The sequence below is a fragment of the Rattus norvegicus genome, chromosome 7 (genome assembly GCF_021556685.1).
Source record: "Rattus norvegicus strain SHRSP/BbbUtx chromosome 7, alternate assembly SHRSP_T2T, whole genome shotgun sequence".
In the NCBI taxonomy this organism is placed as follows: domain Eukaryota; kingdom Metazoa; phylum Chordata; class Mammalia; order Rodentia; family Muridae; genus Rattus; species Rattus norvegicus.
In genome coordinates, this window is record NC_141540.1 from 84,228,383 (window position 1) to 84,242,813 (window position 14,431).

Consider the following 14,431-nt stretch of genomic DNA (forward strand, 5'->3'; position numbering starts at 1 on the left):
TTCAGTTCCTTCTATCCCTTCTCTAACTCCTCCAACAGGCACCCAGTGCTCAGTTCAATGGTATGCTGCTAGCATTTGCCTCTGTATTTGTCTCACTCCGGCTGAGTCTCTCAGGAGATGGCTATATTAGACTCCTGTCAGCATGCACTTCTTGGTTTCATCAATATTGTCTAGTTTTGGTGGCTGTATATATATGAGCTGGATCCCCAGGTGAGGCAGGCTCTGAATGGCCATTCCTTCAGTCTCTGTTCCAAACTTTGTCTTCATATCCCCTCCTATGAATATTTTTGTTCCCCCTTTTAAGAAGGACTGAAGCATCTGCACTTTGGTCATCCTTCTTCTTGAGCTTCATGTGGTTGGTGGATTGTATCTTGGGTAATTCGAGCTTTTAGGCTAATATCCACTTATCAGTGAGTATATACCATGTGTTATTTTTTTTTGTGTGTGTGATTGGGTTATCCCACTCAGTATGCTATTTTTCTAGTTCTATCCATTTGCCTATGAATTTCATGAAGTCATTGTTTTTGATAGCTGAGTAGTACTCCACTGTGTAGATATACCACATTTTCTGTATCCATTCCTCTGTTGAAGGACATCTGGGTTCTTTCCAGCTTCTGGCTATTATAAATAAGGCTGCTTTCAACGTAGTGGAGCATGTGTCTTTGTTGTATGTTGGAGCATCATTTGGGTATATGTTCAGGAGTGGTATAGCTGGGTCCTCAGGTAGAAATATGTCCAATTTTCTGAGGAACCCAAAATATTCAATAAAATTCTTGCAAACTGAATCCAAGAACACATTGAAACCATCATCCATCATGATCCAGTAGGCTTCATCCAAGAGATGCAGGGATGGTTAACATAGGGAAATCCATCAACAAAATCCACTATGTAAACAAACTCAAAGGAAAAAAAAACACATGATCATGTCATTAGATTTCAACCCTTCTTTAGTTGATGGATTGAAATGTTGGCAGTTTTTCTTACCAGCCTGGTTATCTATGTGTCTTGGCTCTTCTCTTTTGCATTTTCAGTGTAGTATCTATTCTGTAGATTTAGGCTTCTTTGCTGTTCTGTATGCATGCCTCTTATATCTGGATAGGCTTCCTTTCACTATATTTGAAAAAATATCTTCCACGATTTCATTAAAATTTTTATGACATTGGCATGGAATACTTATTCTTGGATATTTAGAATATGTAACTACTGCTATAGTTTTTAACATCTTCTGTTCATTCATTCAAAAATTATCATCAACTTAGACTGACTCACCCAAGACTTTATTTTTCTTTTCATATCTTCAGACATTATATTTTATCTTCAATAACATCCATTCAGTTGGTGAGGATATCCACTTAACATTTTATTTGACCTATTTTATTTTTCACTTCCATTATCATTCTGTATTTATTTTTTCCAGTATTTTATCTGCTTGCTAAATTCTGTTTCAACAACATGGATGAACTTCCTTATTTCATTTTGCTGTCTGTATCCTCTGGGATAATTCTCGAATTCATTTTGAGTTGTAACAGATTTAAATTTTTTACAATTTTTTATGGGATTTTTAAATTTACATTTCAAAAGTTATTTCCTTTCCGGGTTTCCCAGACATAAGCCCCCATCCCATCCCCGAACTCCCTTCTTCTATAAGGGTGTTCCCCTCCCCATCTATCCTGGGAGCATTGTTGTTAATATGGGGTTGCAAGCCCCTTCAGCTCTTTCAATCATTTCTCTAATTCCTCCAAAGGGGGTCCCATTCTCAGTTCAGTGGTTTGCTGCTAGCATTTGCCTCTGTATTTGACATGCTCTGGCTGTGTCTCTCAGGAGACATTTATATCCGGTTCCTGTCATCATGCACTTAAAATCACTTTTAAAATCCTATATATGAACTTCTATGTTAGTCGTTTTTGCTAGAGGACATCTAAATGAGGTTGGTAACTTTTGATGGCATCAAGTTTTCTTAAATTTTCTTGTTTCTTAGGTTTATCTTTTGGGATATGACTATCTGGGGTCAGATTGTTGGTTAGGACTGGAGGTCGTCTGTGATGCAGTGCTGTGTTAGATTAGTGTTCCAGGCACCAGGCTCAATCTTAACGCTGCTCCTGAGGGTTGAGTATTGCCTATGACAAGTCACTATTCAGTAGTTAACCCATTTTAATAACAGTAGATAATATTAGAAAGAAATTGCCTATAAAATATGCACATTAAATAATAGTTCTTGAAGTGGGAAGCACCGTGTACTCCGATATGTTAGTATGGGTGGAAGGGAGGCAAAGGGACCAATCGCAGTGTGACTAGTGATAAGTATTGGATTGTTACATGGGAAGTAGAGGAGAGGGGCCCACAGAGGACTTAGAGTAATTCAGTAAATGCAAAAATGAGGGGAGGGGCATGTGGGACATTTGGCTAATGGAAGACTAAAATGAAGAGGTAAGTTGTAAAGTAGGTCTGCCTTTGAGCTTTGAGAGATGGAAAAGTAACAGGAATTGGTGTAAGAAAAGAGAAAGAAAGGGGGAAAGGAGAGATGGGGATAGACATAGAGATAGATTGCTAGAGATATATAAATAGAGAGAGGGAGGGACAGAAAGCAAGAAAGAGAAACAGTATGGGGCAATATTCTACACAGCACTGTCTTATCAGAACACGAATATGAATTTGACTGAAGCATTTAAATTTTTTGAATGAAATAATTTTTTAAGTCTGCTTAGTCAGAGGAGAAAATAATTCAGAATCTAACCCAGGTTTATAAGTTTCCTTTTCTGTCCTTTCAGGCTCATTGCTGGCAGATAGCAACAAGTTCTTCCCTTCCCCTGCCTCACTTAAAAATTGCCAAGAGTGGGTAATGGAAAGATGCTGATCAAAGACGTACATTTTTGTTTAGATGGAGATTTTAGTCAACAACAGTATCGCATCATATATTTGGTATTTTGATAAAAAGCTATTAGGTGTTTTCTACCTTCCAACATGGTAACTATTTAGGAGATGGATAAGTTAATTATTTGGGGTAATAATTTCAAATCATTAAGCTATACACTGTATATCTATCTATATCTATCTATCTATCTATCTATCTATCTATCTATCTATCCTTTTGTCAATGATATCTCATTAAGGATATGGAAAACAAAGAAACAAAAACCCTTCAACAGCTAGGCTGTGGGATATAGGTCTCTCAGTCTCAACTCTATTGCCTCTTCTTCACTAACCCCTAACTATGGGTGATCTGTCATATTTTCATACATCCCCAGCTTACAAATCCTCTGTTTACACAGTAAAATACTCATTAGAAATACTAAACACATTGTTGGGGATGTGCAATTCAGCCATTTCACCTTTGAGCCAGTCTTTCTTCAAAGTAAGTTTTTGGTGGGAAGTTCTCCCCAGATGAGTGAACAGAAGCAAAGTTTAGGCGCTGAAGTGTCTTTATTCTTTATTCGTTCTTTATACGTACTTACACATTGGCTGCTCTTATGGAGATTTCAATCTAGACTTGCATCTGAAAGGATAATGAAATTAAATATAAGACAGATATTAACTATGGATGCAGGTCTGCAGCCGAGCTGTCTTGAGAACATAAAATTCCTTGGCTCTGGGGACATGATAATGGAAATGGAGAATAACAGTTGCTCCTTCAAATCTTTCACAAAACTTTGTTGTTCTATTTAGCTGAACATTAAAAGACCACAGAAAGCCACTTTCATGATGTATAGAGGAAAGTTGGGAGTGGGCAAATATTTGACTAAAACGTTGAGTTTCAGGGGTCTCTGAAGATAAAGTACAGACTAAGGACTATGATAGAATGAATATACCTGTGTAAAGGAAAATGAAAACCCTGAGTCGGCATCACATTTGATAAAATCTCAGGAAAAAGATTAAGTTACCTCAGCCCAACTAAGATTAGTTGTGTCACAGACTCCTTACTCAGCAGCTCCCGCAGCTCACCGCTGGCCCCGCCCTCAGACTCCGCCCCCGGCCTCGTCCCTTCGGCTCCTCCCTCTTTCCCGTAAGAGCTGTAGAAATGGGAGGAAGATTCCGCCCATTCCCTTCTATCGACCAATAAAAAATGGTTTCGTCATTTGCCATTGCCCGGTAGCGGGTGACGTGCTGCGTCTCCCCGCCCTCTCTCCCCGCTGCCTCTAGGTTCTAGGAAGATGGCGAAGGTCACTGAGCGTTACGATGTGACTTGGGAAGGTAATGTTGGGCGGGGAGGGTGCAGGAAGACCCAAAGCCCTGGGATATGGTTCAGAAGTACCCAGAGTCCCCGGAGAGATTCGTGCCCCGTTGTGTCCTCGGCCGGGCAGCTCTCCCTGAACTGGTTGAACCTAGTGGAGACTGGGGCTGGTTCCTTCCTGGGCCCAGCCACGGTCTGCGACGTACCCTGTCGCTTTTGCCGGTCCGTACACCGTCCCACCTGCCTCTCTGTGCACCGGTTCTGTCATCTTCTGTTTAAGAGGCGAGAGGAACACGGGGTTGCGACTGTCACACAGCATGTGGTTTCTGGGAGGCGTGGTTGAGGCGGGATTTGTGTGTTGACTCTTGTTTGAAACCAAGAGATAGGTCCAGTGAGGCCTGTGCTAAGTGTTTGTAAATTGTATAGACAAGGTGTGTGGGAGATCCATAAACAAATGTGGTTCAATATGCACTTTCTATTTTGTTCTCTTTTCAGAACTGGGTTTCGAATGCCTTCCCCTTTTAAATTCATTGGTCAAACCTACTTAAAGCACACACAGCATAGCTTCCTACTTACTTTCTGCCAATTCATTTACTGAAGGAGAATGTAACTGGTTAATTTGATTCACATATGATCAACTTTTCCTGTCTGATTGACCAAGAGTGGAGAGTCTTTAAATAAAATATTCAAATCTTGGATCAGTTCTGTGTGAACTGTTACCTCTTTCAAAAAACGTTGGTGGGAGTCATACTTAAGAAAATAAATGAGTTTTTTTAAAAACATGCAATTTCTGTCCATGGACAGTCCATATTCCCAAAAGTTGACACAGTACAGTGTATTGGAGTAGCTAATTTGCCCACTGTATGCTTTTGTGGGATTTTTTTTTTTTTTTTGTGAAATTTTCGTGAATTGTTTGATCGTGAGTAAGTGTCTGAAATACTTTAAGGAGCAAAAGATTTTATATTGATAGAGAAATATAAGTGCTAGTTCTTCTGTATGTTAAGTAATACACAGCTCCAACCTTCAAAGAGTTTATAGTTTAATGGAACAACAAATCTGTCAATTCATTTTTAAAAGGTACGTGTCAGCACGTACTCTTCAGTGGTAAAGTTGATAGGTTAGTGGGTGTTTTAAATGTTATAAATACTTCATGATTGTTGAAAAGTGATATTATGACGGTGTGTAAAGGATAGCTTTTAAGGTCTATTAATGTGTACAATCAAGGGACAAGGATTATGTCACTGCTGGCAAACAAAATCATTCTGTATAGCTTCGTCCTTTCCTGTGGGCATTCTAAAGTGTAGTGATATCACTAGATTTCGAATAGTTACTGCTGTGCAAATTTGTTGAGCAATGAAAGAAGAAATTATTTTAAAGTGGTCGATAAGCTCTTAACCTGAGCGAAAAGATTTTGTTGTTGGGTGATAGTATTATGTCACTCTGCTGAAAGATCTGTCTAGAGCCACTGCCGGTGCCAACTCTGTGAGCTGGCTCAGCTTGTCTTGTCTAGATTGCCTAAATTGTCAGGCAATTGTCTTAGGAGCACAAGCAATTCCTTCCACCAACAGTGTTCTCTCCTCACAGTCTCACTCCTTCCTCACTCTTAAATGTTAGCCTCTCAGGATCATGCTCTAAAGTTACGTATTGCAGGACCCTTAAGCATGCATCTTCTTACCCCTGCCACCATATTTACAAAAGAAGGAAAGAGGGAAAACAAGAAAATGAAAACCCCAAGCAACTGAATTGAACAAAACCTGCTCCTGGATCATGTGTTTTCTTACTATTGAAGTACTTTCTTGCTTATGTTACCTCAAATTTTTTTCTGTGTTAGAATGAAAGAAACTAGGCCAACTGTGCTCACTGTTATGTAACTAGTGCTTGACACAGGGAAGAAACTTGAATTATTGATTATTGAACTATTGAAAGTATTAATAACCAACACTAAGTTGTCCACGCTCTTTTCTTGCTTTCTAGTCTAGGCACTTCAGTGGCTAGAACACGGTTTCCTTATTTTTGTAAACTGAAGTCTTAATTTTCCTGAAAACCTGTCTTAGGAGTTTTGTTTAGATGTGGTGGACAGTGCCAGCTGTATCCTGAAGAACTCCATCGCCATCATAAATGGGTCCAAAGAACACTATAGTGTGTGTATGTATGGGTGTGTCTGTGTGTTTGTGTAAATGTCTGTGTCTCTGTGTAGTGTTTGTTACATGTCATACATGAGAGTGTAGGTATGCATAGGCACAAAGAGGCCAGAAGAGGAAGCTGTGTCTTGCTGTACATTCTCTACCTTATTTATTTGAGGCAGGGTTTCTCACTGAACCTGAAGCCAGGCTACTAGACAGCAACCCCCAGTGACCAATATCTCCTCCCCAAACCCCTTCCTAGTGCTGGGGTTAGAGCCAAGCAGGCCTTTTTTATGTTTTGCAAAGGATTCAACTCAGGTTCTTATGCTTGCTAAGCAAGGACTCTTACCCCACAAGAGCTCTTAGCTACTTAGCCCCTGTAATTCTTGTAATAGGAATGTATATATAAAAGACTTTAGTAAGTTTAACACTCTTTTAAGTCTCAAATGATATTAATGAATAGAATGAAAGACTACTTTGTAAGACCTGTTGAAAGCATTTGTTATGTAAAATATATTTAAAAATTGGAGGCAGGAAAGAGAATTTAGACTCGTAAGGAAAATAGCGAAGTTTCTTGAGATATGTGTGTAGGCATGGCTCGATAGCGTGCCTTGGGCAGTGCCTAGCATATAATAGACATGAAATGAGTTTTTAAAAATGTTACAGAGAATTTTGTTTGTATTCCTCTTTTTTACTTCATCCCTTAAGAAACCACAGTTGTGACATTTCCTGGATGCAGCTTCTCATATCTAGAAGATACAGTCTTACAGCTGACATTATGATCTGCTGACTCTTACCTTTCCTGTCCCCTTTCCAGGATTTTCTCTGAGCCTGAGGAGCAGGGACTGTGTTGTATATGTATCAACAGTTTGGTTTCTATGTCTTACTTTTTCTTTAAGGTCTTTAGGAAGACACTTTGCCAATTCAAATGTTTATATTTTATACATTTCTGTTATACTTGCCATTACAGGTAATGCCCTCTATGCAAGATTTTGATTTTGTATCTTTTTGTATGTATATGTGTGTATGATATATGTGTGTATGCATGTAGATACCATAAGTTCCTGCTGGGTGTTTGTCTATTGGATTCTACTTAAGTTTTCAAAACAGCTTGTCTCACTACATCTTGAGCTCACTGATTGGCTGGACTGATGGGCCAGTGGGTCTCCAGGATCCACCTGTGTTCCCATAACTTAGGGGGGTGTCACCATGTTCATATTTTTGCAAGGGTTCTAGGGATTGGAACTGAGGTCTTTATCCATCCTTCTGCAGCAAGCACTGTCTTTCTCCCCAGCCCCTCGCTTTTGCTTCTTAATAGAATTCCCCTAGGTTTACTTCATTCTTTTCACACTGTTCTTTTAATAAGTTCTCTGCATCCATTTGCTGCCAAGTGCTGGAATGCACTAGATTGACTTCATACCTCACTAGGTCACTGCCATACATAATTGGGAGAACACTTCTACTGAATTTTCTGTACACTGAAATAACTTACTTTTTGCCTTCAAATTTAGTACCCACCCCATCCATTAAGAGCTAAGGCAATTTCATTGTCCTGTAACTGTGATTTGGTGATCCAAATTTGTGATACTATGAATAATTGCTAAAAGATATATACTGATTCATATACCTGAGTCTATAAGTGGTCTTTGAGAATGTGTATTGGAATGGAGGAAATACAGGAGAAAGGTGTTTCGTATAAACGAAGCAGAGTAGGAGGCAGGCTATTTCCTTATCTCTCGAGGTCCAGGTGTCTTGGCACAGTGAGACTTAGTCTTTAGGGAAAGATGAACAGGATAGCCCCTTGTAACCTCTTTTATTGATATTACCCCGTGTAGAAAGACAGTAGTTAATAGCAGGTACAGAGAGTGGTGAATAGATTACATATATAGTATGTAATAAAGTGAGCTTGGATTTGAAGAGTGTACTGCCTTTGGGGAACAGCTTAAAAAGAAAAGTACACTCAAGGGAGGAATGCTCCCCAAATTCCCTTATTTTACTTCCGTAAGGTAGCCAAACCCTTTGTGGTGCTTTATGTTTACTAGAATGTTTTCTGTAAATTACTTGACAGTAGGAGTCCTAAATGCAGACTACATAAATGAGGGCAACATGTGAATGAGGTTGAATGAAAGATTGGTAAAGCCTATGAGGAGTGCACGGGTGCATGATCTTTTAATAGTAATCGAAATCGGCTTAGAAGCAAAACAAAAATCCAAACCACAGCACTGTTCAAACATGAACTCTCGGTTTTGCTGTATTTAAGTTTCATGAGAGACCTGTGAAACTTGTAATCCTGTGTATGTAATAACCAAAGTGGTAGAAATGTTTAATGATAAGTCCCGAATCACCACCTTCAGGTTGATGAGGCAAAGGTGATTTAATACTAGTCCTCTCACTAGATCCTTTGCTCTTTCTGAATCTTGTATGGAGCCAAGCATCAGCATATATTTTTTTTTAATAAAGAATAACCAGATAGTACTTCTATCTAAATGTTCTAAATGTCAGCAGCTTTTGTGTGTTATTTGGCTTGTATTGTCTCTTCTTGTATCATTGCAGCATAGAAAAACAAAACCTCCCCAAACGTAGGTTCTAATAAAAGTTTGCTAGCAAAACAATTGGCTACAAATTTGGCCTTAAGGTTGTAGTTTCTTGTCAAGTTTAAATTTTCTGATATAAATGCAAAGTGCAGAGCAAGCTAGAGATACCGTAGTCAGAACAAGATAGTGTTTGCAGTTATAATAGTGACTGACTGAGGAAGAATCATCAAAATAGCAATATGCATAAAACTGAGCAAAAATTCTGTTTTCAGCACACACAATTAATAATGCTCACTACAGTAGCCAAGTTATACAAGTATTATTTTTTATCTCCATTTGGTAGATGAGAATGTTGAAATGCAAAGTGATTAACTCAGCAGATACCCAGGTATAAAGTGTCAGTGTTGAGACTTGCAGTGCAGCAGCTTGAGTATTGCATTTGCACTCTTGATAGGTGTGTACAGGTAAAATAAGGAAGATGTATGCTCTCAGGTATGTTCTCTTGATAGGTGTGTACAGGTAAAATAGGAAAGATGTATGCTCTCAGGTAGATACTTAGTTTTACCTAAGCTATGTGTTTTAGTTCAGGCCAATACGGCAAATACATCACAATTTACATCTTAAACCATAAATTCTTTCCTTCTATACGGTTCTGGAGGATAGGAAGTAGAGAGGCAGCTCCTGGCAGATACGGTGTCTAGTGAGGATAGACAGCTAATGGCAGAAAGCAGAGAAGACAGAGTCTCTTACATCTCGTGAGGGCACTGATTGCCTTCCATAGGCCCGTCACCACTTAAGGTCTTGGATTTTTAGTTAAGTATTTATTTAATTAACTTGAAGAATCATAAACATTTAGCCTGTTATGTAAAAGGAACCAGTTTAAACATGCTTTTAAAATACTTTGGGTTTGGTTTTCATTATACTCAGATCTTAGTTCTTCAGACTGGGATTTTTATTTCATTATTTATGTATTTACCTACCTATTTTCGGCCAGTGGTTATGGGGAAGGCATTCTGGTTCTCAACTCCCGGGGAAGGACAAAAGTTTGTGTACAGGCAAAACATAAGGGGTTTTTCTTTAAAAAGAAAAAAAAACCAGGAACCCTCTTCTGTTGTAAATAACCCACCTGTGATAACTAATACTCCTCTCAGCCCACTCCTGTGATACGGATATTGATCCATTCAGTAGGACAAAAGCCATAGGATCTGAGAACACCTTAAAGGTTCCACCACAGTCTGGTTGTATTCAGAATCAGATTTCCAATTCCTGAACGTAGGGAGAGGCATTCATACCACAGTAGAGTTCTTATCCCAAAATTTCCTGTTGACTTGTAATTTGCAGAGTTGTTCTCCTGTCTTATGCAGCTAACAATACAATTGATCTTACTAACATTACTCTTGTTGTCTACTAAGTTCATTTAAACACTTCCTTTGTTGTAATTCTTTCGTTATTTACTTCTTAGCTTAGCAGTGTAGTATGAAGGAAATGTGAGGTTAATATCCTTTAGTTGTTAATAGCTTAGTTTATGAAAATTATTGAAAATTTCTATATCCATAAGCAAATTATAAGAATACATTGAATATATTGAGATATCTCAATATAATAGTATGCTTTTTTTTACTATTTAGAAAATGATCTCTGACTTTTACCAAACTCTAGAAAGTAGTCTGTATTTGCCTTCAGCTCTCCAACTAAGACCTACTGTTGCCCAAAGTGATACAGTGCATGTAGCAGACCTGTGGCATGATGTTCTTTACAATTAAAGATGGTTGTGATATCACAGACTTGCCTAGAAGTTGGAGTTCACTTCGTTATGTAAATAGTTGATTTCATTTAGTCAGTATTTTGACATCTCTCATATGTTTATATATGTATATGTGTAAAGAACTTGAATATTACTTTTTTTAGAAATGCGAGATAAAATGAGAAAATGGCGAGAAGAAAATTCAAGAAATAGTGAACAAATTATGGAAGTTGGAGAAGAATTAATTAATGATTATGCATCTAAGCTTGGGGACGACAGTAAGTTTTCGGTTATTTGTGCAGGCTCAGCATGTCATATTCATGATTATTCATCTTTAAGGGTCTTTATTAACATTTTACTTACTAGTTAGTTACATCCCTCCTTTGTTGCAGGAGATATGATGAATGGTACTTTAAGGAGGTACTATAATTTAGTTTACAGTTGTTGGTACTTATATCCATTAACTTTTCTATTGCTGTGATACAGAACATTACTGTGACAGCTAATAGAAAAGTCTGAGCTGGCTAGTTTTATGTCAACTTGAAACAGGCTAGAGTCTTTATGAAATAAGAACCTCAACTGAGAAAATGTCCCCACCAGATTGTCCTCTGGGCAAGCCCCTGGAGCATTTTCTTGACTGATGATATATATGGGAGAACCCAGTTCACTGTGGGCGAGGCTACCTCTGGGCTGGTGGTCGTGGGTTGTAAAGGAAGGCAGGTTGAGCAAGTCCATAAGCAGCACTCTTCCGTTGCCTCTGCCTTGGTTTCTGCTCTCACTTTCTTGGATGATAAGTTTAAAGCTGTTAGAGCACGTAAACCCTTCTTCCCCAGATTGCTGTTAGCCATGGTCTTCATCACAGCAACAGAAGCTGGAGCTACAACAGTTTATTTGGATTTATGGTTCTAGGTTAGAGTCTGTAATGGTGGCAGGAGCAGCAAGAAGTGGCTGGAGACTCACTTCTTGGTCAGTAGTCATGAAGCAGAGGCTTTGAAACCTCAAATCCTGCCCTAGAGAGGGACTTCTCTAGCAAGGCCGTATCTCTTAGACCTCCCTAGACAACTGGCAGCCAAGTCTTCAAGTGCCAGAAACTGTGGAGGACAATCTTACTCAAATCACCACTGTAGTTAAACCATTAAACACGCACTTCTGTTTGAAAGGCTCACGAAGCTGGTAAATGTTTGGCCACTGTAGATTTCAGAATGACATTCTAATGTGGTCAAAATGTATTTCCTAGAGAATTTTAGAATTTAGTATGTATAAGTCTAAACTTAAGAATTTTGGGGGATGTTGAATGTATACATTATCTTTTTTATTTTCTTTTATTTAATCTTTTTTTTCTTTTTACACCCCAGATTTTTATCCCCCTCCTGCCCTCCTGGTCCACCCTCTGACTTCTGACTGTTCTACACCCCTTATCCCCCCTCCCAACCCCTGCCTCCGTCTCCACAAGTATGTCCTTCCTACCTCCACCCTACCAGATCTCTAAACTTCCTGGGGCCTCCAGTCTCTTGAGGGCTAGGTCCATCTTCTCTGATTGAACCCAGACTCAGGAGTCCTCTGCTGTACATGTGTTGGAGGCCTCATCTCAGCTGGTGTACGCTGCCTGCTTGGTGATGCAGTGTCTGAGAGATCTCTGGGGTCCAGGTTAATTGAGACTGCTGGTCCTCCTGCAGGGTCGCCTTCCTCCCCAGCTTCTTTCAGCTTTGCTCCAATTCAACCACAGGGGTCAGCAGCTTCTGTCCATTGGTTGGGTGTAGATATCTACATCTGACTCTTTCAGCTGCTTGTTGGGTCTTCCGGAGGGCAGTCATGATTGGCTCCTTTTTGTCAGAACTCCATAAGCTCAGTAGTGGTGTCAGGCCTTGAGGCCTCCCCTTGAGCTGGAGCTCACTTTAGACCTGTCACTGGACCTCCTATTCCTCAGACTCTTGTCACTGCAGTTCTTTCAGACAGGAAAAATTATGGGTCCCTGCAGTTCTTTCAGACAGGAAAAATTATGGGTAAGAGCTTTTGACTATGGGTGGCAAAGCCAACCCTCACTTGATCCCCTGTCTTTCTGCTGGAGGTGGGCTCTATAAGTTTCCACTCCCCACTGCAGGGCATCTCATTTAAGGTTCCTCCCTTTGAGTCCTGAGAGTCTCTTCTTCCCCAGTCTCTGGTACATTCTGGAGGGTCCCCCCACCTCCTACCTCCTGAGGTCACCTGTTTCCATTTTTTCTGCTGACCTCAGGGCTTCAGTCCCTTTCCCTCACCCAATACCAGATCATGTTCCCCTCTTCCGCTCCCGGTTCCCTTTCCACCCAGGACCTTCCTTTCCTTTCCCCTCCTGTGATTGCTTTCTTCTCCCTCCCTAGTGGGACTGAGGCGTCCTCACTTGGGCCTTTCAGCTTGCTAACCTTTTTGAGTTCTGTGGATTGTATGCTGGGCATTCTGTGCTTTTTTCTGCTAAGATACCATGCATGTCCTTTTGGGTCTGAGTTACCTCACTCAGAATAATATTTTCTAGTTCCATCCATTTGCCTGCAAAACATAAGAATTTTTATTTCTAAAATAATTTAAAAATAAAAAATAAATAATAAGTAATAAAAATGTTAAAAATAATTGTGAATAAAATAAATTAAAAACAAAAATAAAAATAAATTCTAAAAGTATTTTATTTCTAAAAGTGATATAATTAATAATTCTCAGTAATAAGCAATGTCCCTAAAATATTTGAAAGTAGAAGAATTTATTAATTTCTGTTTGGGAAATTTCTACATTAAATTCAGGTGTTTTTCCTATCTTATATGTGTAGTTTGGATCATATATGAGCAGGTGATGATTGCAGCCCTAGACTATGGTCGGGATGACTTGGCATTGGTAAGTATTTAAACTAATTATATTTTACCCTATATTTGTTTTATGAGTTATAAATTAATGTGTAGTTAAGGTTTACTGTGGGACACGTACTGAGTGCTTTCTATGGCAAGTTTTGAATGCTTCTTTAAGTACAAGGCCAAGGTTGTACCTCAGTAGTAGGATGCTTGGCTAGCTTCCAGAAGGTTCTAGGTTCACTCTCTAGTATCATGCACACAAAGAAAATGAATAAAATACCCGTACCAATAAAACAGTAAATAAAACTACATACTTTGGGGCACAGTAGAAACTGGTTAGACCATTTTTAATGGATTACTTATGAGATAGAACTGCAGTTGCTCAAGTCATTGTTTCGTTTAACTTGTTATGTTTTCAGTTTTGTCTTCAGGAGTTAAGAAGACAATTCCCTGGTAGTCACAGAGTTAAGCGGTTAACGGGAATGCGGTTTGAAGCTATGGAAAGGTAAACATGGTTAGTGAACAGTGTAATTGCATGGGCAGATGCGGAAGCCGTTTCTATAGTGCATCGTTGATGCTCCTGAGCTCTGTTTGACATCAGAGCGCTTCTCGATACAAACCCCACCCACACTTCTAGGAAGCAACGTTTGGCATAAAGTATAATTCATTTTCCACATTTTCTGTTTTTGACTTGACAAGTCAATATTAAGACTTCTGAGCTTTGTTCCTCTAAGAAAGGATATTGTCAACTTCCTAGGCTTTGAGGGAAACATACACATACTTATGCATATACTCTCAAAGTACATGAAATGCATGATCATCATTTAGAGCATATTTTTTTCATCTTTTTTATTAGATTTTTTATTTATATTTCAAATGTTATCCCCTTTCCTGGTTTCCCATCCACAAATCCCCTATCCCATCTGCCCCTCCCCCATCTTCTATGAGGGTGTTCTCCTACCCAACCACCCACCCCATTCTACCTCCCTGACCTGACCTTCCCATATACTGGGGGTCCAGCCTTGGCAGGACCAAGGTCTTCTCCT

The 14,431-nt window shown here is 39.3% G+C and overlaps 1 protein-coding gene across 1 annotated transcript in view; it reads left to right on the top strand.

The window, feature by feature from the left end:
- The first annotated feature begins 4,124 nt into the window (after window positions 1–4,124).
- Window positions 4,125–14,431, top strand: part of Emc2 (ER membrane protein complex subunit 2) — a 37,083-nt gene continuing 26,776 nt past the window's right edge. The window contains exons 1-4 of the mRNA NM_001113785.1: window positions 4,125–4,188; window positions 10,734–10,847; window positions 13,367–13,431; window positions 13,805–13,890. Coding sequence (NP_001107257.1) covers window positions 4,149–4,188; window positions 10,734–10,847; window positions 13,367–13,431; window positions 13,805–13,890 — 305 coding nt within the window. The 5' untranslated portion in view covers window positions 4,125–4,148. The remainder of the gene's footprint in view (window positions 4,189–10,733; window positions 10,848–13,366; window positions 13,432–13,804; window positions 13,891–14,431) is intronic.